We start from the raw sequence: 24,154 nt of genomic DNA, 5'->3' as shown, positions 1-24,154 counted from the left end.
GTCACCGATGGAGCTTCGATTCCTCTGGCTTGCTTAGTTGGGGACACTTCATTTCCAGCGATATCGTGGACTTGATTGCACAGATACTATTTAAACTGAGCTGAGCTGGATGATGACATCACTGAATTCAATGATGAACTGTCTTTAACTGAATAATGAGTGTTTACTATTGTCCTTCTGCATTATTGACACACTATTTTCCTAATTAATGCTGTACAGTTGCTTTGAGACAATCTGTATTGTTAAAAGCACTATATAAATAAAGGTGACTTGACTTAACGCTAAACAAGAATCAGCTGCCGAAGCTCGCGATGGAGGTCATTAAAGAGGAGAGTGATGCAGAAACACACACAGAGGCATATCTGTATCTGAAGCTGTCTGAAGTCCACGTGTCACCTCACCGCATGACCTCTGCGTTTGCGCGCAGTCTTTTGGAGACAATGGACACACAAAGAATGATGTTAACACACTGTGATTATTGCATGACCACTGTACAGATATTCGAGGATGATTTACACACATGCAACCTACCGCGAATAACATCACGTATTTGTTTTATATGTGCAATATATATATATATTTTTTTTTTTTGTAGATGGATGGTATGATTTAAATAATAATGTTAATAGTTATAAGTCTACAAATGCATGCATATAAAATCATCTCAAAACTTATGATGTTATGCTATTTGTTAATTATTTTATTTAATCTGAAAATCAACATTTGCGAGATTTAGGCAGAAAACTAAATATATAGTTTTATTTTTTAGGTTTATTATTCGAGAAAAAAAAAAAAGATAAACCGAGAACTTTGGGGTAAGATGGGCCACCAGAATCAGCACTGAAGGATCTGAGTGCCATGCGATACTTACAGTAATACTTTTTGTAATCAATGGGGTTATTATTCAGTATTTCCATGAATTCGATTTCAGACATCTTCGCTTTTATAGGCTGAGGGAAATAATTCAATTTGCATTCATAGTGTTGCTATTATGAAATATCTTCAAATAAAATATAGGTAATTAAGTATGTAAATATGCATATGTGTCACAATCATATGGACTCGGTGTGTGTTCTCACTGTTCTCTCTTTAGTTTGTTGTCATGGTTTCTGATTTGAGTTCATCAGTATGTTCAGGGGGCTGTTTCATAAAACAAGTTTACCAAACAAGCCAGACTTATTTCAGTTATTCTGACTTATTTTGAACCAAATCAACTGACAATAAGTCAGACTAACTGAAATAAACCTGGCTTATTTGGTAAACCTTTTTTATGAAACGGGTCCCAGCTGTGTCTTGTTTATTATCCTAGTTTGGTCTGTGCATTTAAGTTCCTGTGTGTTCAGTTTGAGTTTGTCTCGTCAATGTTATGCGTGTCGCCAGCCTTCCCTTGTTTGGATTTAACTATCTGTGGATTTATTAAAGACCGCTTATCTTCATCTTGTCTTCGTGTGTGTTACATTTCCACCCAAACAAGTTCAAGTTAGTGTTAATTGCATAACTCCTTATAATGTGATCTAACTCCTTGTAATCACACAACATTTATCTCGGACACACATTGTGTAGCAGAGCATTACCATTTCTGAAACATTTCTGTCTTACCAAAGCCACTATTAACCATTATTATTAGGATGGTTAATTTATCCAGTATTTTGCATTATGTTCATGTTGTAGAGACAAAACCTCGGAAATATTGATTAATGTTTGACCAGATTTTCTTGATAACTCATGCTTTTAGGATCTAAAATGATTAAAGTTTAACATTATAAAGTGAACCATGATGATATAAAATAGATGCTTGAGCTTGGTTGTGTTGTTAAATGGGGTCACTTTTATTTCTTATTTCACGTTTATTGTCAATTTACTTGATTTTTTTGTGTTTTTAATCAATTTAATTTGTTCCTTTCAGACCTGATGGAAGTTGAAGAGGAAAGTGAAGAACTGAATAAAAAGAATGTGTCACAAAAAAGAACTCAGAGAACTGGAGCTAGAAATTCGTGCACCTGCGGTCAGTGTGGAAGGAGTTTCACGTGTAAGGGAAGCCTGAAGGATCACATGAGAATCCACACTGGCGAGAGACCTTTCACATGCAAGTACTGTGGAAATGGGTTTAAACAAAGAGCAAGCCTTACAGAACACATAAGAATCCACACTGGAGAGAAGCCGTTCAAGTGCAATCAGTGTGAGAGGAGTTTTCGACAAAAAGGAAGCCTTAGAGGGCACATGAGAGTTCACAGTGAAGAGAAGCCTTTTACATGCCAGCAGTGCGGGAAAACTTTTGCACAAAGCGGAAACTTTCAGACTCACTTAAAAACTCACTCTGATGTGAAGCCGTACATCTGTCCTCAGTGTGGGAAAGGTTTTAGAGTGGCAGGAAAGCTGAAAGCACATGAGAGCGTTCACAACGATGCGAAGGAAGTGAAGCCGTATCACTGCGCTCCATGCGGGAGGAGTTTCACCCAAATGACCGCTCTTAAAAGACATTTAAAGTCATTCATACATAATAAATACCTGCTGCTAGAGAAATTCATGCTCCTCAGGAGAGAATGTGTCACTCACTAAAACACATTTCCTGCAGTGAAGTTCTTGCCATCTTGATAAAGTCTATTAAACAAATAATTAAAACATGTCTATTGCTCTAAATGGATGGTTTAAATTCAGGAGTAACAACAATTTTAAATGAATAAAATTACTTGTGTATGGTACCATTCCAAAAACAAGGTCTGTCTCTTATTTCTACACGTTAAAGGTATCATATCGATGACAAGTTCAGTATGGAGTACCACAAGGCTCAGTACTAGGACCGTTTCTTTTCACCCTGTGCACGCTACCCTTGGGAGATATCATCAAGAAGCATGGTGTTAGCTTAGTAAGTAAGTAACTTTGTTGTTTAAATAAATGTTATCATTGTTTTTGACCCATGTTATCTTGTATTATAATAAATTTGATTATATGACACCAAAAATATATACCAGTTCAATTTTACAATTCTTGATTCCAATTTTAATACCACAGCAAAAACTACTAGCCTAACAAAGATCAAACATTATTAAAGACAAGTGAACAGTCAGTATGAACAATGGACAAAATTACAAGGAATAGCTCATATAAATAAATAATACAAAGATACAAATTAAAGATGCTTGGGGTTTTGAGATTTGTAGGTGTTCAAGTACAGAAATTGAATAATGAGATAATATTGTATATTCACTGTATAAATTAAATATAGATTAATTGTAAAGCTAAGTTATTCAGTCAAGAGCAATACATTTACTTATTTATTTGATTAATATTAAGGACACCTACAGCAGCTAGTAAATTAGGCGCGGTCACTTTAAACACAATTCATAGGTCTAATATACTGATACACATTTGATTTCGTTCTCAACTGTTTATGTTCATTTAAGACATAACCGACTGTGTTCAAGGATACGTGCCAAGACGGGTATTCTGACACACTTTTGTATGTGTTCCACGCTGTCGAGAGTTTATATATCGGTGGTTGTTTGGTCAGGGCAGAGGCGGTGGTGTTTCACGGTTTTACAGTAACAGCTCTATACAAGCTGAACATAAGGGGTCGTACTGTAAATACTGAAAAACTTTGCTTTAAAGTCATTCATACATAATAAATACCTGCTGCTAGAGAAATTCATGCTCCAAAGTAGCTCCTCAGGAGAGAATGTGTCACTCACTAAAACACATTTCCTGCAGTGAAGTTCTTGCCATCTTGATAAAGTCTATTAAACAAATAATTAAAACATGTCTATTGCTGTAAATGGATGGTTTAAATTCAGGAGTAACAACAATTTTAAATGAATAAAATTACTTGTGTATGGTACCATTCCAAAAACAAGGTCTGTCTCTTATTTCTACACGTTAAAGGTATCATATCGATGACAAGTTCAGTATGGAGTACCACAAGGCTCAGTACTAGGACCGTTTCTTTTCACCCTGTGCACGCTACCCTTGGAAGATATCATCAAGAAGCATGGTGTTAGCTTAGTAAGTAAGTAACTTTGTTGTTTAAATAAATGTTATCATTGTTTTTGACCCATGTTATCTTGTATTATAATAAATTTGATTATATGACACCAAAAATATATACCAGTTCAATTTTACAATTCTTGATTCCAATTTTAATACCACAGCAAAAACTACTAGCCTAACAAAGATCAAACATTATTAAAGACAAGTGAACAGTCAGTATGAACAATGGACAAAATTACAAGGAATAGCTCATATAAATAAATAATACAAAGATACAAATTAAAGATGCTTGGGGTTTTGAGATTTGTAGGTGTTCAAGTACAGAAATTGAATAATGAGATAATATTGTATATTCACTGTATAAATTAAATATAGATTAATTGTAAAGCTAAGTTATTCAGTCAAGAGCAATACATTTACTTATTTATTTGATTAATATTAAGGACACCTACAGCAGCTAGTAAATTAGGCGCGGTCACTTTAAACACAATTCATAGGTCTAATATACTGATACACATTTGATTTCGTTCTCAACTGTTTATGTTCATTTAAGACATAACCGACTGTGTTCAAGGATACGTGCCAAGACGGGTATTCTGACACACTTTTGTATGTGTTCCACGCTGTCGAGAGTTTATATATCGGTGGTTGTTTGGTCAGGGCAGAGGCGGTGGTGTTTCACGGTTTTACAGTAACAGCTCTATACAAGCTGAACATAAGGGGTCGTACTGTAAATACTGAAAAACTTTGCACTCACATTCGCCTGCTCGTGAATTCGCTGGCTTTCGCAGCACATCAGCTTCTAAATGAATGAGTAAACGAGTAAAATTCAGTGGCCTCCATGTTTACTCCATGTCAGTGTTGCCAGCTAATTTTCAGGGAAAGTTGCTAAAGGCAGGACAAAAATGTATGATGTCATTGTGTGATGGCATTATTTTGTAATCACAATGCAAAACTGCATAGTTCCCTTTAATGGAAACCAGGCTACTGTTGTCTAAATCGTGTTGATTTTCATAAAAAACACTCTTGCTCGTCTGATAATTCCTATATCATATGCTATAAAAAAAAACAGAAACCGATTTCATCTTCAATTTTGGGAGCATACTGTTTCATGTCATTTCTGCCCCGAGCCCTGAATCATTTCTGACCGGCACATAACCAGACTGAACAAACATAACTCTAGCCTTTAACACAAGCATCCTTCATGAAGTTGAACAGCACTCATATTCTTTTCTAGAACCACAAATCTACATCCTCCAAATCACAACACAATAACATTCTAATTTTAAAAAAGGCCCCTTCGAACTCCTTTGTCAGATCTTCACCACATGACAGCTCTAGACAATGCCAAATGGCAAAAAGTTATCAAAATAATTTTGATCCATTAAATCATTTTGCAGGAATAATCTCATATATTTGTTCATATGGAGAAGAAGTCATTCTGAGCAAACAGGCTTATTTTCATGATTTTCCACTTACAGCAAATATTAGAGTAATTAGTAATACTGCTGTTGTCCAGGAGATAAAGACTCTTTTAAAGGGGCCATGCTCATTCTGTCATCATTTACTCATGCCCTTCCAAACCTACATGACTTTCTTCTGTGGAACATGAACATAAGACGTTCTGAAGAAGGTTAGTCACCAAACAGTTTTGGTTCCCATTGACTTCCATTGTATGGACAAAAACTCCAGAGGAAGTCAATGGGGACTGAAACTGTTTGGTGACTAACCTTCTTCAGAACGTCTTCATTTACACGCGACAGAAGAAAGGAAAGTCATTCAGGATTGCAGTGACATGCCAGCTAATGATAGTTTTCATTTCTGGCTGAGCGATCACTTTAAGTCTAATCCCGTTCTATTAGTTTCCATCAGCTGAAATGACTGGATAACTGAATTATTTTCTTTTTCTAACATGTTGTCTTCAGTTTGTTTGTTTGTATGTAGTGTTTTAGCATCACAGTATTACTATAGTATAAATATATGATTAAAATCATTTTTGTAACCTAAAATAACATTAAATATGTGATTGTTACCATTTAACGCATGTAAAATATGACAAACATTGTTAACCATTTAACAGAGAAATCTCTTCCTGCACCTTTAACAAAAGCGGTTTGTCTGATTGGCTGAAAGCAGCCTGTGATCGTCTACTTCCGGGTGTGGCGCCAGCGGAGCAGCGGTCATTGAATGAACAAAGCGGCGGCGTGACGGTAACCGAATTACTGTTTTCCTGTAGTTTACCGTCTGTAAACGAGTCGGTAGTAGCGGATATAAGTGAGCACTACACTGATTCTGTTCAAGACCTGTTCATGTCGCCAGTGCTGAATAGAGCGAATCAATAAACAGAAGCTGAGAAACACAGGGTTTCAGCATTAATACAGTCCATAAACACCTGCTTTTGCTGATATGTTTGTAGTCGGGCAGTGCAGTGCAGTGCAAACAACACCGAGTTCAGTCCTAAAATCCCTACAGACCTGCCGTTTCTGATCTGATCACACAAAGCCCTGATATAGTTATTAATTCCAGACATGAGTGTAACGGTGACAGCAATAACACCCAGAGAGAAACATCATATCAGGTTATATACAGTGACAGAAAATATAGATGTAACATTTACAGTATGAATCATTATCAACTACAAAAATGAATAAAACTTGACAAGAATTGAAAAAAGAAACAATATTACAATATGCAGAAAAAGTTCTGATAATAGCAAGAAATATCAGTGAATGTCTAAAGAGTGACAGAGAACAGCGAGAGGTGAAGCTAAGAAACACATTCACACCAGCAGGTTATCCTCTCACATCATACACATATTTAATATTCGTGAGTGATGATGTGATGAATCCAGCACTCACTAAATACTAATAATGTCTTTCTGCTCTGCATCTGCTCCAACAGTTTCCAGGTTCGAGTTACGCTTCTGTAAAGATGGAGTTTATTAAAGAGGAGAGTGAAGACGAGAGTGATGCAGAAACACACAGAGAGGAAGAGGAAGAGGAAGAGGAAGAGACTGAGGAACAGAGAGGTCGGAGAGGATTATTGATTCTACTTTAATGACTGATGTGTGTGGGGGCAAAATCATCAAGTAATGCATTTTTTCTTTTTTATTAAACAGTGGCTTGTTGAATAAACGATGGCTCATTCATTAAATAAAAATGACTGCTGCAACACTCTCTTCATACTGCAGTTTAGTTTAGTGCTGGTGTAAATGGGGAAGAGATTTGAAGTGCTTCCACTTTTGAATGTAAAATATATTTTAGTCAGAGTTATAGCTCTTCTATTGTAATGTGCTCCGTGTGTCTGACGTTCATGCGCACACCGCCGCTTCTTCAGTGAAGTCTGTGCAATCTAACAGAGACTCGCTTGATATTAGGAAAAATGGAAATCATGTAAAACTTGCACATGTACAAATATGACAGTATAATGTAAGTTATGTGCTGAGGAAAACACGTCTGAAATGCATTATACAGCACGCATCTGACAGGCTGCTTTAAACTGTATGCTTATGATTTAGTTTGAAGCGCAACATTTCTCATTTTCACTTCATTTAACTTGAAGTATTAAAATAACTAAAACTAATTAATACTATTAAAATAAAACTGACAAAAACACACAACAAAATTATAAAACTAGCTATTTTTTTCAGTTTGCATAACAGGACTAGGTGTTATAATTCCAATATTCAGCACCATTTAGCCGCACCATAGAACATTTTCTCCTTCGCTTTGAGCAGAACACGGCTCTGATATTAGATATCATGGCCTAATCCATGTCCATGGTTCTTGCCTCAATACCCAATAATCAGTCGTGAATTTACAATTGCTTTATGCGTGACTGGGGAATAATAATATTACGACTGTTGTCATTGGATCAGTTCATGTCTTCATCTGGACCTCTTGATTTCTGCCGTGAAATGGTGGTTAATTTCGTTCTTATTTGACCTCATTGTCTGAATTGGTTTCAGATCTGCTGGAAGTGAAGGTGGAAAGTGAAGAAGTGAATGAAGATCATCAGAAGATCATGACTGCAGAACAATCACAGACTGAAGATGATTTCTCCCAGAAGAGAACAGGAGCCAAGAAATCTCCGTTCATCTGCGCTCAGTGCGGGAAGAGTTTCACGCTCAAAGTCAACCTTAACAGCCACATTAGAATCCACAGCGGAGAGAGAAACTACAGCTGTCTGCAGTGCGGCAGCAGCTTCTTCAAGAACGCAGACCTGAAGAGACACCTGCAGACTCACAGTGGAGAGAAACCCTTCAGCTGCTCGCACTGCTCCAAGAGCTTCACACGCAAGGAGTCCAATATTCAGCACCATTTAGCCGCACCATAGAACATTTTCTCCTTCGCTTTGAGCAGAACACGGCTCTGATATTAGATATCATGGCCTAATCCATGTCCATGGTTCTTGCCTCAATACCCAATAATCAGTCGTGAATTTACAATTGCTTTATGCGTGACTGGGGAATAATAATATTACGACTGTTGTCATTGGATCAGTTCATGTCTTCATCTGGACCTCTTGATTTCTGCCGTGAAATGGTGGTTAATTTCGTTCTTATTTGACCTCATTGTCTGAATTGGTTTCAGATCTGCTGGAAGTGAAGGTGGAAAGTGAAGAAGTGAATGAAGATCATCAGAAGATCATGACTGCAGAACAATCACAGACTGAAGATGATTTCTCCCAGAAGAGAACAGGAGCCAAGAAATCTCCGTTCATCTGCGCTCAGTGCGGGAAGAGTTTCACGCTCAAAGTCAACCTTAACAGCCACATTAGAATCCACAGCGGAGAGAGAAACTACAGCTGTCTGCAGTGCGGCAGCAGCTTCTTCAAGAACGCAGACCTGAAGAGACACCTGCAGACTCACAGTGGAGAGAAACCCTTCAGCTGCTCGCACTGCTCCAAGAGCTTCACACGCAAGGAGAGTCTGGAGAACCACATCCGGATCCACACGGGAGAGAAGCCCTTCACCTGCCTCCTGTGTGACAAGAGCTTCATCCGCAAGGGACACTTCAAGAACCACATGCGGATTCACTCCGGAGAGAGGCCTTTCACATGCCACGAGTGCGGGAAGAGCTTCACACAGGCTACGATCCTCAGAAACCACCAGCACTCGCACTCTGGAGAACGACCCTTCGGCTGCGATCGGTGCGGGAAGAGCTTCATCTCAGCAAAGCACCTGAAGATACACCAGAAAATCCACCAGAAGCTCTTGCTGTGCTCCTTCTGTGGAAAGATGTTTTCACAGCTGGGTTACCTGAAGGAGCACCAGAAGATCCACACCGGAGAGAAAGCTCACGTGTGCTCGGTGTGCGGGAACAGCTTCTCCAGAGCCAAATATCTGAAGGAACACCAGAAAGTCCATACGGGAGAGAAACCCTACAAGTGCTCGCACTGCGACAAGAGTTTCAGTCAGTCGGGGAACCTGAAGATACACGAGAGAGTTCACAGCGGAGAGAAACCGCACCGCTGCCCGCCGTGTGGACGGAGCTTCATCACCTCCAGCGCTCTGCTGTCGCACCGGAGAAACTGTCTCCAGAAGTTACCAAATGAGCAGAAGTCAACAGAGAAACTCAGATGTTATCTTGCAAAGTCATTTTCTTGAACATCTACATGCTGGAGAGTAGCAGCTCTTTCTACACGACGTTAGCTGTGTGCAGTAGCATTCATCAGACAATGCTGTGTATTATTTCTCCATGCATATCCTTAAATTCATTGTATCAGTCACAGTTTGTGAGAGGTGGTGAACTGAAAAGTCGTGCAGTGAGAACGTGAGATCAGAAGAGTGTTGGAAACCTATCAACTACAGCATTGATGAAAATGTGAAATAAGGACCTTTGCAATACACAAACTGTGTACTTTGCATTGTTTGGCCACATGTTCATTCATTGCTAAATAAAGTACATTCATATTATTTATTTATTACTTTAACTAAGACCACTGTATTGTACATTATGAAATGTCAATAAATGAGAGCAAAACGTTGTACAGAGCTGCTCATTTAATGAGCACAGAGGACAGACGTGCTTGAGTTCAGAATTGTTTCAACATTGTGTCTCAATAATAAAGTAATAAAGCTTTTTTTCTTCACTAAAGTCCTCCAGATCTTTACTTTATGCTTGCAGCAAGAGTGGTAAGGAACGTATCATAGCCCTAACCTCGTAACTCAATAGTGACTGGTTGGACTAAACACCAGACATGAATGCAAAATACATATATTAATTTATTCATTTTTGAGAATAATAAAAAGCATTCTTTTGAACTGGTTGTTTTTGGTGAACTAGATGAAAGCAGTTCAGACTGAAGCAGTCCGTGGCTCGAGCAGCAGATCTACAACTCGCTTTCAGACGCCTGACAGTCTCTGAGACTAGAAATGAGCCAAACACTGGTGTACCTGATCCTGCGATGAATGAACTGACTCAGACCCAGCTCCTCCAGCAGTCACCGAACCGAAGAAACAGCTGGACTCGGACTGAAGACGGATGAGCTGCTGATGTGAGCTTGTGTGAACCCAGAGCTTGCATGGAGGAGAGAAATGAACGGGTTTATGGTTCTGTAGAAAGGTGAGCTGATGAAGACTAGTTTACTCGCTTTATGTGCTTTTGACAAGTAAAACATCCACGTTTCACAGCATTATTGTGTGCTTTAATAATATAATTGCGTATACATTACGTCATTGTGTGATTATATAAACTAACTAGAGAATTGAACCAGTTCACTGAAACAAACTGTCCGAAAGAACCAGTTGGCAGAAAAGAATCAGATTTCCCCGTTTGCCTGAGGCTGGATTACAGTAATCATGTTGTAAATAATGTTTCTTCCACAGACTGATCTTTTCGCTTCATAAGGCCTCAATATATCGCCAGGAGCCACGGGGATTCATTTCGTGTTGCCTGATGTGCTTTTCTGACTCTCAGAGTGACGGTAGCCATTGACTTACACTGTATGAATCACGGTTTCAGCTAAAATCTTCTTTACTGTTCAGCTGAAGAAAAGAAGTCTTCGTTGGCTTGAGGAGGAGTAAACTAACAGCAAATGTTCATTTTGGGGGAATTATCCCTGTAATGTGGACATTTTCCAGGTTAAACAAATATTACTTTTTCAAAAAACAATTCTAAATTGTATTTTTATGTTGTCAGTAATTAATTATTTATTAAAACTAAGTATATATCAAGTTAGTATTTTAAGCATTTTTACATTCCAAAATAACTATTAGAACAAAGTGACATTTCAATATGTGTATTTTATTTGTGAACTGATGTTCAGTTTTTAAAACACACACGCACACAAATAAATCATGTTAAACTGATCTTTAAAACAAACTTGGTTTCTCTTGTGAGTAGCTGTGGTCAACTTTTACCTGAAGTGTTTTAACAGATTTTATCTGGGTGATATTTAGGTGTAAAAGGCTGAACCATAGTAGATGAATGAAAAGCTGTTTTTGGTCTTCAGCTCAAGGATCTCCGTGTTTAATCTGCTCTTCAGAAAGCGTCTGCATGTCACACTGCTTCGGTTTCCATCAGCGCCACACACTCCTTCTGATGATCATAAAGGCGCAGAAACACGGTGTACTTCCTCCTGTAGAAGCTTTACACACACACCAACATTCATTCGTACGGTTACAGACACTGATGCACAAGAATCCTGAGATATGAGTGTCTTGGTACTGACAGAATGAAAGCATGAACACATCACTGAACCTCACCTCTCGAGCCCAGGGTTTGGTCTGACAACACGCCCGATTCTGGTCATTCTCCTCATTGCTTCCTAGAAAGACACCAGGATGCTCCTTTGTCAAGTCACATTTATTTCTATAGTGCTTTATATAATGCAGCGTCACAGAAATAAACAGGAAAATAACTCATGAATGTTAGCTCTGCAGTAGACAATAGTGTCATTATTCAGATGAATTCAGCTCAGTTCAGTTCTCATCTGACGGTGTGGGAGCAGCTGAACTGATGACGCTCTCAGGGAAGGTTCTAGAGCTTTTTTAGGGGACTTCAGTCCTTCTGTCTGTCTGCAAGTACAGGATTGAGTTCTCTGTTGTGTCTTCATTTAAATACATTCATGCAAATACACACACAATGATGTCAAAAAGCCCATCTTGAGTATTCACGTAAACACAGCTATGTCTAAAGTGAATGTAAACTGTTTTTTTTCAGTTTTCAATTTTCTGGACCCCTTTTTAATGGTTAAATTAAATTATTAACCAACAAAACATATCTAATTAATTAAAATCATGAAACTTGAACAATTTAACATCAATTTATCAAAAGTTTAACAAAAATTACATGTTCAGGGCCCTATGAAATGTTTTATTTTTTTCCAAGGTTATGTTTTATTGTTCCCAAAACATGTCTAATTATTTGAAAGCATAAAAACAAGTTTTATTTATTTTTACAATAGCCTAATTATTTTTTTCCTCTGAAATTCTGTGTTGTGTATTTACATTTAAGGCATAAAACAGGTTTCAGTACGAGCACTACACAAAACCGCGCGTCTGCGCCATTCATAAACACAGAGACACGCAGAATTCATATTTAAGTAGTCGTTTTACGACTTAATATTTACAAATACGAGTGGGAGTGTGCACACGTTTGTGTGTGTGTGTGTGTGTGTGTGTGTGTGTGAGTGTGTGTGTGTGTGTGTGTGCGTGCGAGTGTGTGTTTGTGTGTGTGTGTGTGTGAGAGAGTGTCTGTGTCTGTGTGAGAGTGTCTGAATGTGAGTGACAATATTCTGTTAATCCAATAGTAATGTGTACCGATTTGAACTGTACTGCAGAAAGATTTAAAACATTTCTGTTTACTTGGTACTAGTTTAAGTGGTAGGCTACTATTGACTTACTATATAGTGAGATAGTGGTGCTGATTTACAAAAAGGCATCACATAGGTAACGGTCTCATCAAATCTTGCTCTTCACATGAAATCCTAGAATGATGTATTAGTGAGGGCTGTCTGTACCTGTATGGAGCTGCAGTCAGATGAAGCACAGGCTCCGATCACAGCGGCTCCCAGCAGCACAGCCTCTCGCTCCGCCGGCAGAACCACCGGCAGACCTGCACACACACACACACACACACACACACAAACACACACAAACACACACACACTCGCACACACAAATGCGTCATAATGAGCAAAGAACCGAGAGATCAAGTATCTGTGTGTGTCTGAAACTTCTGTTCATCTGACTGCATTTGAATCAGGTGAATTTGGTGACCCACAACACCCTAGCATCCACCCAGAACAACATAGCAACTGCCTAACAACCACATAGCAACGCCCTAGCAATCATTCTGAACATCATAGAGACTGCCTAGTGCTGAGTTCTGCCACGGCAGAAACCACTGACATTTTCTTCAGAAAAATGAATGTCTAGTTATCAATATTATATTAAATTAACAATTATTGTAATGCAGCAGTTTTTATCACATTTAAGTCAGCAAAAAAATACTACCATGATATATACTTCTTCACTGAAGACGTGTCCAAGTAGCACCAGAAGGTGTATGTTATAATTATCACTTCTGGCTCTGCCAATGACCTCCAGGAAAGACTGGATGATGTCCATGAAAAGAATGGTGACGGCTGGAGAGACAGAAGACAGCACGGAAAGACAGTATCTGGGGGCAGCAAGGGCTAGCAACCCAAACTACAGCTAGAGTGAGGGAGCACCCAAATAAGCTACGAAGAACCCTTTAGAACTATACCCCCAGGGATGCCCGAGAGGGCGGGAAGATGAGCATTCCAATAGGGTGGACCAATTGGTAATAAACCAAGCAAATGGAAAATCGATTACAGGTGCAGTCTGTATGTGGAAAGGGGTGTAGAAATCATAGAGGTCTGAAGATCCACCAGACAAAAATGGCCTGTTTGAGGAGGGAACAAGTGAAGCAATGCACAGGAGCAGGAGACAGCACTACAAGTTTTGTGGTGCTGACTACAGAACTTGGTCAGACGGAGGAGGAGCCCGGCCTGGAGTCACCCCACAGTGCCCAGAACCTCCATGCAACACAAGTCCCCCCACAAAGCAGGACATCAGAACAGCTTCGAATGAAGTGGCCTGCTGCTAATAAGAAGAAGTGGCTCCAGTTGGATGAGGATGTAGATAAGATACTGGAGGTGACATCGAAGGGGAATGCGGACCAGAAACTCCAAACTATGTGCACCCTCATAATGAGCATAGGCTCAGAACGGTTTGGCACCTCGGAGAAGCAGGGAACAAGTGATCCAGCAAGACCAAACCGGTGGGAACACAAGATCAGCCAGCTGAGACAAGGACTCAGATCCCTGAAGCACCAATCTAAGTTGGCTGAGGAGAAGGAGAAAGCTGCATTGTCAGACCTAACAGACATCATAAGGAGGAGGCTCATTACACTGAGGCGGGCTGAGTGGCATCGTAGGAAGGGCAAGGAGAGGGCCCGAAAGTGCAGTGCTTTTATTGCCAAACCCTTTGGCTTTGCCAAGAGACTACTGGGACAGAAGCGGAGTGGCCAACTCATTTGCTCTGCAGAGGAAGTCAATCACCATCTCAGTTTCACCTTTAGTGACAATTTGAGGGAGCAAGACCTTGGCCTATGTGAGGAACTGGTAACACCTCCAGAACCAGAGACCCAATTTAACATCTCTGAGCCTACCCTGAAGGAAGTCAAATAAGCAGTCAAAACTGCAAGAACTAGCTCTGTCTCAGGTCCCAGTGAAGTACCTTATAAGGTCTATAAGCAGTGCCCTAGGTCCTAGTGTGTCTCTGGAGGATCTTGAAGGTGATCTGGCGAAGAGGAAAGGTTGCTGCGTAGTGGAGACATGCAGAGGGTATATGGATACCGAAAGAAGAGGATTCAAGTAAGAGAGCAGTTTCGTATCATTTTGTTGCTCAGCGTCGAAAGGAAGATCTTCTTTAAGATTGTGGCCCAACGTCTAACTGAGTTCCTCCTAAAGAATGCATATAGATACCTCAGTACAGAAGGGGGGAGTCCCAGGTGTCACTGGAGCATACATGAATAGTGACCCAGTTGATCCGGGAGGCAAGAGAAAGCAGAGGAGACCTTGCAGCACTCTGGCTAGATCTATCAAATGCCTATGGTTTCATCCCACACAAGCTCATCGAGACAGCAATGACAAGACACCATGTTCCAGAGATGATTAGTAACATAATTCTGGACTATTATAGTGACTTTAGGTTGAGAGTCTCCTCAGGGTCATTAATATCTTCATGGCACCGGCTGGAGAAGGGTAAGGTCACTGGCTGCACAATCTCAGTGCCACTCTTTGCATTAGCCAGGAACATGATCGTCAAGCCAGCAGAGGTGGAAAGTAGAGGCCCAATGTCTAGATCTGGTACTTGGCAGCCCGCAATAAGAGCATTTATGGATGACCTAACGGTGAAAGCAACATCTGTTTCTGCGTGCAGATGGCTTCTTCAAGGACTGGAATAGCTCATTGCATGGGCAAGGATGAGTTTTAAACCAGACAAGTCCAGGTCTCTAGTGTTGAAAAAGGGAAAAGTGGCTGACCAGTTCCGCTTTGCCCTCCAACAGTGACAGAAAAACCGGTCAAGAGCCTGGGCAAGATCTTTGACAGTTTCCTGAAGGACACAGCCACAACGCAACAAACCCGGAGCGATTTTACTGCCTGGCTCACCGTGATAGATAAATCGGGGCTTCCAGGAAAGTTCAAAGCCTGGGTATATCAACATGCAGTTCTGCCAAGGCTGCTCTGGCCTCTTCTAGTGTATGAGGTGCCAATGACAACAGTGGAAACCGTAGTGAAAACTATCAGTCAGTTCCTCCTGAGGTGGTTGGGGCTCCCTCGCTCTCTAAGCAGTATTGCCCTGTATGGGCATTCCACCAAGCTGCAGCTTCCTATAAGTGGCCTAGTGGAGGAGTTCAAAGTTACTTAAGACAGGGAGGTTATGATGTACCGAGACTCCTCCGACATTAAAGTCACGACTACAGGAATCCTCATGAAGACATGGCAGGCTCAGGTTGCTGTAGATAGAGCAGAGGCATGGCTGTGGCATAACATCTTGGTTTTCCCCAACCAGTTTATGAGAAAAGCCATGGGAAGGAGAAACGTCAACTGGCACAGGATGAGATACGAGCAGAGGTGGAGGAAGAACACTACAGTAAGATGGTCGGGCACGTACAAGCAAGGAGCCTGGACCAGATGGGAGCATGTAGAGCCTCGCAAGATCACCTGGATGGAGCTCTGGAGAGCTGAACCATTGCGCATTAAGTTTCTCATTCAATCAGTTTATGATGTTCTCCCCAGCCCATCCAACCTGTATAGCCGGGGAATGGCAAATACTCCAGAGTGCCAACTTTGCCAGAAGAGGGGCACCCTGGGGCACATCCTCAGTTGTTGTTCGATGGCACTGGGGGAAGGGCGATACCGATGGCCCCATGACCAAGTCTTAAGGTCTCTGGCGGAGAATCAGCACTCAAGATGGTAAGAGTCAGCACACCCCCAAACAGTACATCACCTTCTTCAGAGCTGGGGAGAAGGCACAGGGTCGGCCTAGCTCCACGGGAGGGATTCTTCCCACCACACAGGACTGGCAGCTCCAGGTAGATCTAGGAAGGCAGCTTAAGTTCCCAAAAAACATCGCAAACACTTGTTCCGCCCAGATATTGTGTTAACATCAGAGTCTACAAAGCAAGTGGTTTTCCTGGAACTAACTGTCCCCTGGAAGCGCAGAACGGCCATCAAGAATATCTTGGAGGCTGGATGTATGAAGTCAGTTCTCACAGATCACACCGGTGTAGAGAATCACATTAACTACCCACATCATCCACTAACTAACCCCAAACACACACAGTGCTGCCCGTCTTCATGTTAGTGATGTGATGAGGTTCAGTGCTCAGACTCTGTGTGTGATGTGAGGACGTGAGGATGTCGTCTGCGCAGGTCAGTGATGCAGACATGAGTGCAGTCACCTGTAGTGTTGGCATGTGTCTGCACAAACAGGGCATTCTTGCTCAGTCCTCCACACAGGAAGAGGGTCGTGATGTCATGTCCTGCCGCTCTCATGGCGTCTATGATGTGTCTGGTGCCGAGCTTCACACAACAGAGACATATTCACATTAACACTGGAAGATGTGATCATTTACTTAAAGGAGCATCCAAGCTTGTGTGTGTGAGAGTGTGAGTGTGTGTGTGTGTGTGAGTGAGTGAGTGTGTGTGTGTGTGTGTGAGTGAGTGTGTGTGTGTTTGAGTGACCGTGTGTGTGTGTGTGTGTGTGTGTATGAGAGTGAGTGTGTGTGTATGTGTGAGAGTGAGTGTATGTGTGTGTGTGTGTGTCTTACAGCGATGGCCTGAAGAGTTGCGAGATACAGCAGAGCCAGATCATCCAGTGTCTGTGATAAAGTGAGACCCACAACCTGCACAAATGCATCAGTAAACACATCAAACCACTATCTAGCACTTCATAAATTAGTACAAAAACATAAAATAATCTTTTATATTTCCTTAACACCTTAAAAAAATTACAATTTATTTGACCAACAAAATCAAGTTCTTTCTAGGGCCATTAAGATGTGACATTTACCATGACATCAAGCACATTTCATTTCCCACTTACACTCACATTACTGTCCCCAAAAATAAAGGGGGGGGGGGATACTAAAAAACATTCCCATTAACCATTAGAATGCATTCAAAGGTTAATTTGGAAGGATTTTGTTCCCCATTCTAATTATTCATCCTATCAACACCCTAGCAACCATTAAGAACACCCTAGCAACAGCTTAGCACTCACAACACAACATCCTAGAAAGTACATAGCAACACCCTTTAATTTGCATCTAATTGTAATGAAAATAATATCTCGACAATCTCAAAGTTCCTCCAAATAATCTTCCTCTTCTGTATCTTGTGATCAGCAGTGAATCGTGATGCAGACACTGATGATGCGGATCAGCGCCGGAGGAGGCGTGTCCTGCTGCTCACCACGCCGCGGGCCGTCTGGTCGGCCAGAGGAGAGCGGTTGCCGTGGAAATCAGGCCAGACGTGCAGGCGGGCCGTCAGCTGCTCCAGCTGCGCTGCGTCTGCGCTCATGCCCTCCAGGTGAGTGTTCAGGTACGAGTAAACCTGCTTCCCGCTGCACGGAGCAAACCGGTGAAATGAGACTGAGATCAGAGAGATCAGATGAGGATGATTGACAGACACACACCTGCGCTCCGCCTGCTCCTCCAGCTGCCTGTACGCCGCGTGTCCTCTCACCACATGCTCCACCTGAAAACACACGTCAGATCCCTGCAGCTCATTCGCAGTTTGATGGCTTGTTTCATAATGATGTGTTCAGTACAAATGCGAATGCTCATGATTCTGAAGCGCTCGGCTCTCACCAGGCGTCCCGTGGCGCTCTGTCCTCCCTCATTGAGCCACAGCCCCGGCAGCATGGCGGAGAGATACGGGCCCCAGACACCGGGGACGAACAGCGGCTGTGTGCTGACCTGAGAGACCAACACAAACACATGCTGAGATTCAACCATCACTGGATCTGACACAGATACAGCGTCACGTCAGAATGAAGCTCACAGCCATGTGACATGAAGACGTGCCGCATATGAGGGCCATACGGGACGAGACCGGCCGATGCTCGCAGGGCAGGTGATGCCCCGTCACGTCTGCTCCCATCAGCCCTACGCAACAACCAGAGAAATCACTGGAATCACACACACGACTGTACAGCGGAGCAGAGGACAGAAATCTAATACTTATCACCACACTTCCCCAGCTCATCAATTACAACAAGAATGGGAAACATTGTAGTATTCTGAAATGTTATGTTTACATATGCAAATGAGGCATTAACTAAATAAATATGAATTAATTTGCATACATATCCACAACATAAATCTGAAGACTGAATAAATCCAGATTCATAATCTTGTTGGATTTTGTTGACATTTTAAAGGTTTTTCCATAAATCAGAAAATACCGTGAACAGACAGAAAACAAACATTTTCACCATGTTTATGAGTAAAATGTTGTTTAAATGATATACGAACAAACCTTCAGAATACAAAGAGGAATAAAACTAAGTTTTGGTGCATGTAAATGTAGAAAACTAAATATATAGATTGGAGTTTAAATCTACAGACGCAAATAGATCCATTGCATTAAAATAAACACTTAAATGTGTATTTTGTGTGTTTGTTCTCTATTAGTCTGAAAGAAGACATGATATGGAAGCAAAACAGACCAAAATCTCAACATTGACCAGTGCATAAAAAAACAAAACAAAAAAAACACTGGTTTTGTTTTGCCTTAAAGGGTCATGAAACCCCAGACTACTTTTTCTGAGATTTTAGCAGAGGTGTTTGTGTTGCACATCATAGAAGACAATGTTAGCATCCCATAATTTTAACTGTTGGAGAAAACTAGTTAATTTTAAGCTTTGCGCTATTTTCATCTTCCGGGTTTAAAATCTACATCGTGTTGACGTCACAATTTGTGACGTGGCAATGGACTGTAGTACATCGATGAGGCGTCGGTGTCTATTAAATTATTCATGAGACTGTGTGTTCTTATCCTATGAGAAGACGCTTTGCTTAATTATTCACAACAGCATGTGTTGATTTGCTGTGACAAACGCTTCAGTCTGTGAGATGACATCGAGCACAATAACTAGAGAAACGTTAATGGATGGAAGAAGAGTGTTTGCTTTTGCTTTGTAATAAGAGTTCGGCACAAACGTGATTCATTCACTTGTTGAGCATAACCGTTTACAGCTCTGTGACACAACCCGTCGAGAGGCTTATATAAACGCCACAGAATAAGCCTTAAAAGTTCTCAGAGGTGCAACAGCGCGTTCATATAAATGTTTTCCATGCAGAGTGCAAATGGCTGTGCATTTATTTGTGTTTTTAACTCGATAAGAACGAAATGAAACTGTCCGAACGCTAAGCTGTGTGTGTTGTCTGAGCGAGCACAGCATTAGTTTGAGGAGTGTGTGGATCTGTACCTAAGCCTCCTGCGTGAGCGTCTATGAGCGAAGCGCCCACAGCGGTGCCCTGAATCAGACCCAGATCTGCAGCCGCCGCTGCGGTCAGACCTCGTCCTACTGGAGCCCCTGGACAACACGCCTGCTGGCCTTCAGCACAAGACAAGACCTCAGTCAGCAGAACCAGCTCAACTTACCCAGAGCACGATTCTCTCCTACCTATTTTGGAGTAACTGTTCTCCATCAGGTCCTCCAGACCGATGGCGCTCCAGAAGGAGTCGTCCCAGCCGTCAGATGGAGAATAGGTCCACTTACACACCAGAGTACATAAAGACCTGCGTCAGGAGACACAGCTGCTGTTTAGCTGCTCGATATTCACCATCACTTCACTGGAGATATACATGACTCTCATTAGACTTTGCTTGATCGTTAAATAAATAGTTCAGCTAAAAATGAAAATGTGCTCACCCTCAGGCCATCCGAGATCAGGATGATTGTGTTTCTTCATCAGGTTTGTAGAAATGTAGCATTGCATCAGTGTTGGGTGAACTATTCCTAAGGATTGGGTTTCAGGTTGCTAAAGACTGTATTGTTACAATAGTTCTGCGATCCTTCTGCCTCGTGACCTGTGAGTAGGAGAGCATTAAGATGAGGCTGTTAACGAGTTTTTAATACTGTCTATCATTTAAACTGCAGTAAAAACAGCATTAGAGCTACTCATTTTCATGAATCAATGTTCAATTTGTAACTCTATTCAACAATTCACTGCATCACTAGACATGTTCACAGAAGCCTCTGCAAATACAAGAAATATGTGACCAGTCATAAGGGTCAATTTTTCAAAATTGAGATTTATGCATCATCTGAAAGCTGAATAAATAATCTTTCCATTGACTGTGTGACCGACTCGTGAAACGCGCACCTGTGTGATTGACAGCCACGGGCTGGAAGTGCCGGTCCAGAGCCACCAAGGAGCAGGTGGCATCAAAGCCGATCCCTCGAACAGACTCCACATCAACGTCCTGAGTCACTCGCTATAACAACATGAACAAAGTCAAACACTGAAAAAAGATTACGCAACATGAAGATCTATGCAGAGATGTTTGCGTGACAGTGATGCAGGAGTGCGATCATCGCTGCTCACCTTCACAGTCCTGCAGCATTTGCTCCAGATATCCTCTGATGACTGCTCGTAATGATCAGCACACGGCTCCCAAATGTTAACCGGCTCCTCTGCTGTGTGTGTGACGTGACCGTCCCGTGTGACCAGAGCTGCTCGCACACTGGCAGTGCCCACGTCCACGCCAACATAATACCTGCTCATGTCACCGGGTGACCTGCAACACACGCACGCACACACACTCTTAAATTGAAATTGAGAGAGAGAGAGAGCGAGTGTGTGTGTGTGTGTGTGTGAGAGAGAGAGAGAGAGACAGCAGGTGAATGTGTGTTGTGTCTGACCTCAGTGCGTTACCCTACGGTCCACGACAGTGATCCGAAGTATTTATGCGTGTTTCTAAAAAGTTAAAGACTGTGGTATCAAATGTTCACGTTATAATTTGTTAGTTTAATACTTCTAAGATCAAATGTTCACATGTTATAATTTGTTACAGTTTAATACTTCCAGTGGCTTCAGCAGGACTTTAGTCGGAGTTTCAGAGAGTAAAGACAGTAAACATCGAGTACTTTGGAGGATCGGTTACGGCGCTCGAGCGCGACCAAAAAGAGCGAAAGCGAATCACGAGCGATCAGGATAATGAAGCACCAAATAACCAAATAACCGAGCTTTCCTTTACATGCGTTTATCAGTCTGGACTCTGGATCAGGGGCGCAGCGGCGTGCAGGTGCATATGGGCAGGGGCGGATTTAGTGAATTGGGGGCCCCAGGCAAAATATAGGAATGGGGCCCTATACATTTGCACACATTTTCCTAGATCAACCTTGAGGTTCCATTTAGTTGCTTTCAGCGTAAGCCTGTGTGCAAAGGCTGTCTAATTCTAAACTTTAAAATGCATTTATTTTTAGTTGTTTTAACTACAAATTTAAATAAAACTGAAAAAAGAATGAAAAGGCAATTATACATTTACACACCTAAAATACATATATCACGAGCATGCTCACAGCTGAGAACAGAACAGGTTTGATGGAGTGGATTAGAGCCCTGCACAGCTCTCAGATAGAGGCCCGAGCTCGTCTATACTGCTGCTGTTTCAGCTATTACAATAGCTCAGGTCTGTATGTAATGGAAAAGTGATTAGATTTCATTTCGTTTTTTTATAAAGTAAATTTAGAAAAACATTTGGAGTATGTTTTGTTCGTTAAATGTAAGTTTTTGTTGTTTGAAGTAAAGGCCAGCGGCAGACAGTGAGCTGATCATAGCCTATAGCCTATGCTTGATCAGTTTAGCCTTCTCAGATCATCAGCACTTGCCTAAAATAACATCTATAGATAAAACAGTTCAAGTATATCACAATGTTAGTTTAAATGTTTAAGCTATATAGATGTGCATGTCCAGTGGTTTGTGGAGGAGTGCAGCTGAAGCTCTGCAGGACACTGAGGAGACACTGGCTTATTTTCTGAAGAGTGGAAACTTAATACTCATATTTCATAACTCATATTTGCTCATAAAGGTAAGAGTAATACGTCATTCGGAATTGAAAAGGGTCTACTTTTATTTCTGTGCACTCACAAACAATATCAACAAAAACCTGTGCTTTTGTAAAATAAAGAAGGAAAACAAACAATGATGAACCCACACGCCACACATATATCTGATAGAAACGAAATCATTCAAATAGAAAACAAAAACTCTTTCATTATGTAGGCTAATCCGTCAAGATGTATTTCTCTCTAAAGGCACGGGTCCTGAAGAGATGGAGAGTCAGGAGCTCAACTTCATCTTGTGGCACTCAGAAAACACTAGTTTATTAATAACTAATTCAAATATCTCCTATTTTATTTATTGTTTTTCTTTTTTGTGCTTCTGTGCCAAGATTGTGTTTGCATGCAGTATAAATAATGGCAGCATTTTAGTACCATGTTGAAAAATAAGATTAACATCATATTTTGAGAATAGTCAAAATTACGATAATAAAATCAGGTTATAGGCCTATTGCGTGATGTTAATGTGAGAATTCCACCTATACTCCGCAAAACATTAAACAAATAAAATAAAAAGTCTGTGGCATCCAACCTGTCGCTGTTCACATTCAACTTAAAAAACAGAAATAAAAAGTAGGCTTATTGACGTTTTTTGAAAAACTCATAATTGATGGATTTCATGAAACAGTCATTTGTATTAAATTGTTCTGATTTTTTCAACATGCATTCAAATATTAAAGAGGAAAATATAATTGATTCACATGCTGCTTGAACTGAGACGAATATAGTTATCTCACAACAAATTTAGAAGCGTAAAAACACATTTATTGTTTGTAGTATTTTATTATAAAGTTGACAGAAGGCTGTCAGATGGCCACTGGTCTGAATGCACACATATTTACAGAATACTACTAGACCACATTTCACTACTTCTTGAATCTTTTTCTACTCTAATAACCACATATCCATAACCACTAGACTTCTAAAATACATTACAAATAACCGTAATGTATTACAAGAGCATTTGGTTTTCTTCTCTTTGTCTTTTTCTGACATTTTCAACATAAAATACTCATGTAAAAGGTTATTTACAGAAAAGTGGCTTATTTGAGGTGAATTCATGATGCAGATCAGCAGAGAAACAATGAAGCCCAAGCAAACAGTGACATAACGCACATCTCCAATGTCTAAATATGCATGCGAGTAATTTCGCTTACAATAATCTCAGAAAACCACACAGCTGACCTCAGCACTTGAACTGAAGCCAGACTTTTGTTAAATGTTGAGCCTGAACTCATGCTGCTTATTAGTGACTCCTACATGTTAAGTCACTGGACGGCACAATATTCCCAGAGGATGGTGTTTACAGGCGCTGAACAGTATGAACCGGACCACATGATGGCATGCAGAGCTTCTGCTGACCCGTACTGTACGACACAAGAGATGAAGATCCGTTACCCCTGAAAGCCGGTGTTAATGCTGTATTAAACTTTTAAACAGCTGAATGTGATCATGTAAGAAATTCTAATGTGTAAGATATTCATTCCTTTCTTTTTACTTTGCCTCTAAAGGCAATGAGATGTGCTGCATCAGTAATTAAAGAGAACAAAAAAAAAAAAA

General features: G+C 40.9%; 4 protein-coding genes and 1 pseudogene across 4 annotated transcripts; 4 read left to right on the top strand and 1 right to left on the bottom strand.

Annotated features, from left to right (window-relative positions):
• Positions 1-311: 311 nt before the first annotated feature.
• Positions 312-2,628, top strand: znfl2a (zinc finger-like gene 2a). The gene is made up of 2 exons (XM_016247867.1): positions 312-333; positions 1,907-2,628. The coding sequence occupies exons 1-2, from the start codon at positions 312-314 to the stop codon at positions 2,557-2,559; spliced, it is 675 nt and encodes a 224-aa protein (XP_016103353.1). The 3' UTR covers positions 2,560-2,628.
• A 4,361-nt stretch (positions 2,629-6,989) lies between these two features.
• On the top strand, positions 6,990-8,319 carry LOC107563083 (gastrula zinc finger protein XlCGF7.1-like). Its single transcript, XM_016247866.1, has 2 exons — positions 6,990-7,012; positions 7,952-8,319. Exon 2 carries the CDS (start codon positions 8,008-8,010, stop codon positions 8,317-8,319), a length of 312 nt encoding a protein of 103 aa, XP_016103352.1. The 5' UTR covers positions 6,990-7,012; positions 7,952-8,007.
• A 275-nt stretch (positions 8,320-8,594) lies between these two features.
• Positions 8,595-9,957, top strand: LOC107563116 (gastrula zinc finger protein XlCGF7.1-like). Its single transcript, XM_016247899.1, has one exon. It carries the CDS (start codon positions 8,633-8,635, stop codon positions 9,590-9,592), a length of 960 nt encoding a protein of 319 aa, XP_016103385.1. The 5' UTR covers positions 8,595-8,632; the 3' UTR covers positions 9,593-9,957.
• Positions 9,958-11,219: 1,262 nt separating this feature from the next.
• fggy (FGGY carbohydrate kinase domain containing) lies at positions 11,220-21,551 on the bottom strand. Its single transcript, XM_016247865.1, has 13 exons — positions 21,078-21,551; positions 20,856-20,967; positions 20,153-20,275; positions 19,955-20,083; positions 18,526-18,629; positions 18,333-18,440; positions 18,158-18,219; positions 17,935-18,085; positions 17,292-17,366; positions 16,923-17,043; positions 12,949-13,043; positions 11,693-11,754; positions 11,220-11,574 (listed from the first exon to the last, which is right to left on the bottom strand). Exons 1-13 carry the CDS (start codon positions 21,255-21,257, stop codon positions 11,487-11,489), a joined length of 1,410 nt encoding a protein of 469 aa, XP_016103351.1. The 5' UTR covers positions 21,258-21,551; the 3' UTR covers positions 11,220-11,486.
• Positions 13,052-16,916, top strand: LOC107563114 (uncharacterized; annotated as a pseudogene).
• Positions 21,552-24,154: the final 2,603 nt, after the last annotated feature.

The sequence above is a fragment of the Sinocyclocheilus grahami genome, unplaced genomic scaffold (genome assembly GCF_001515645.1).
Source record: "Sinocyclocheilus grahami isolate Dianchi unplaced genomic scaffold, SAMN03320097.WGS_v1.1 scaffold857.1, whole genome shotgun sequence".
Lineage (NCBI taxonomy): Eukaryota > Metazoa > Chordata > Actinopteri > Cypriniformes > Cyprinidae > Sinocyclocheilus > Sinocyclocheilus grahami.
This window is presented reverse-complemented; position numbering and strand designations above follow the sequence as displayed.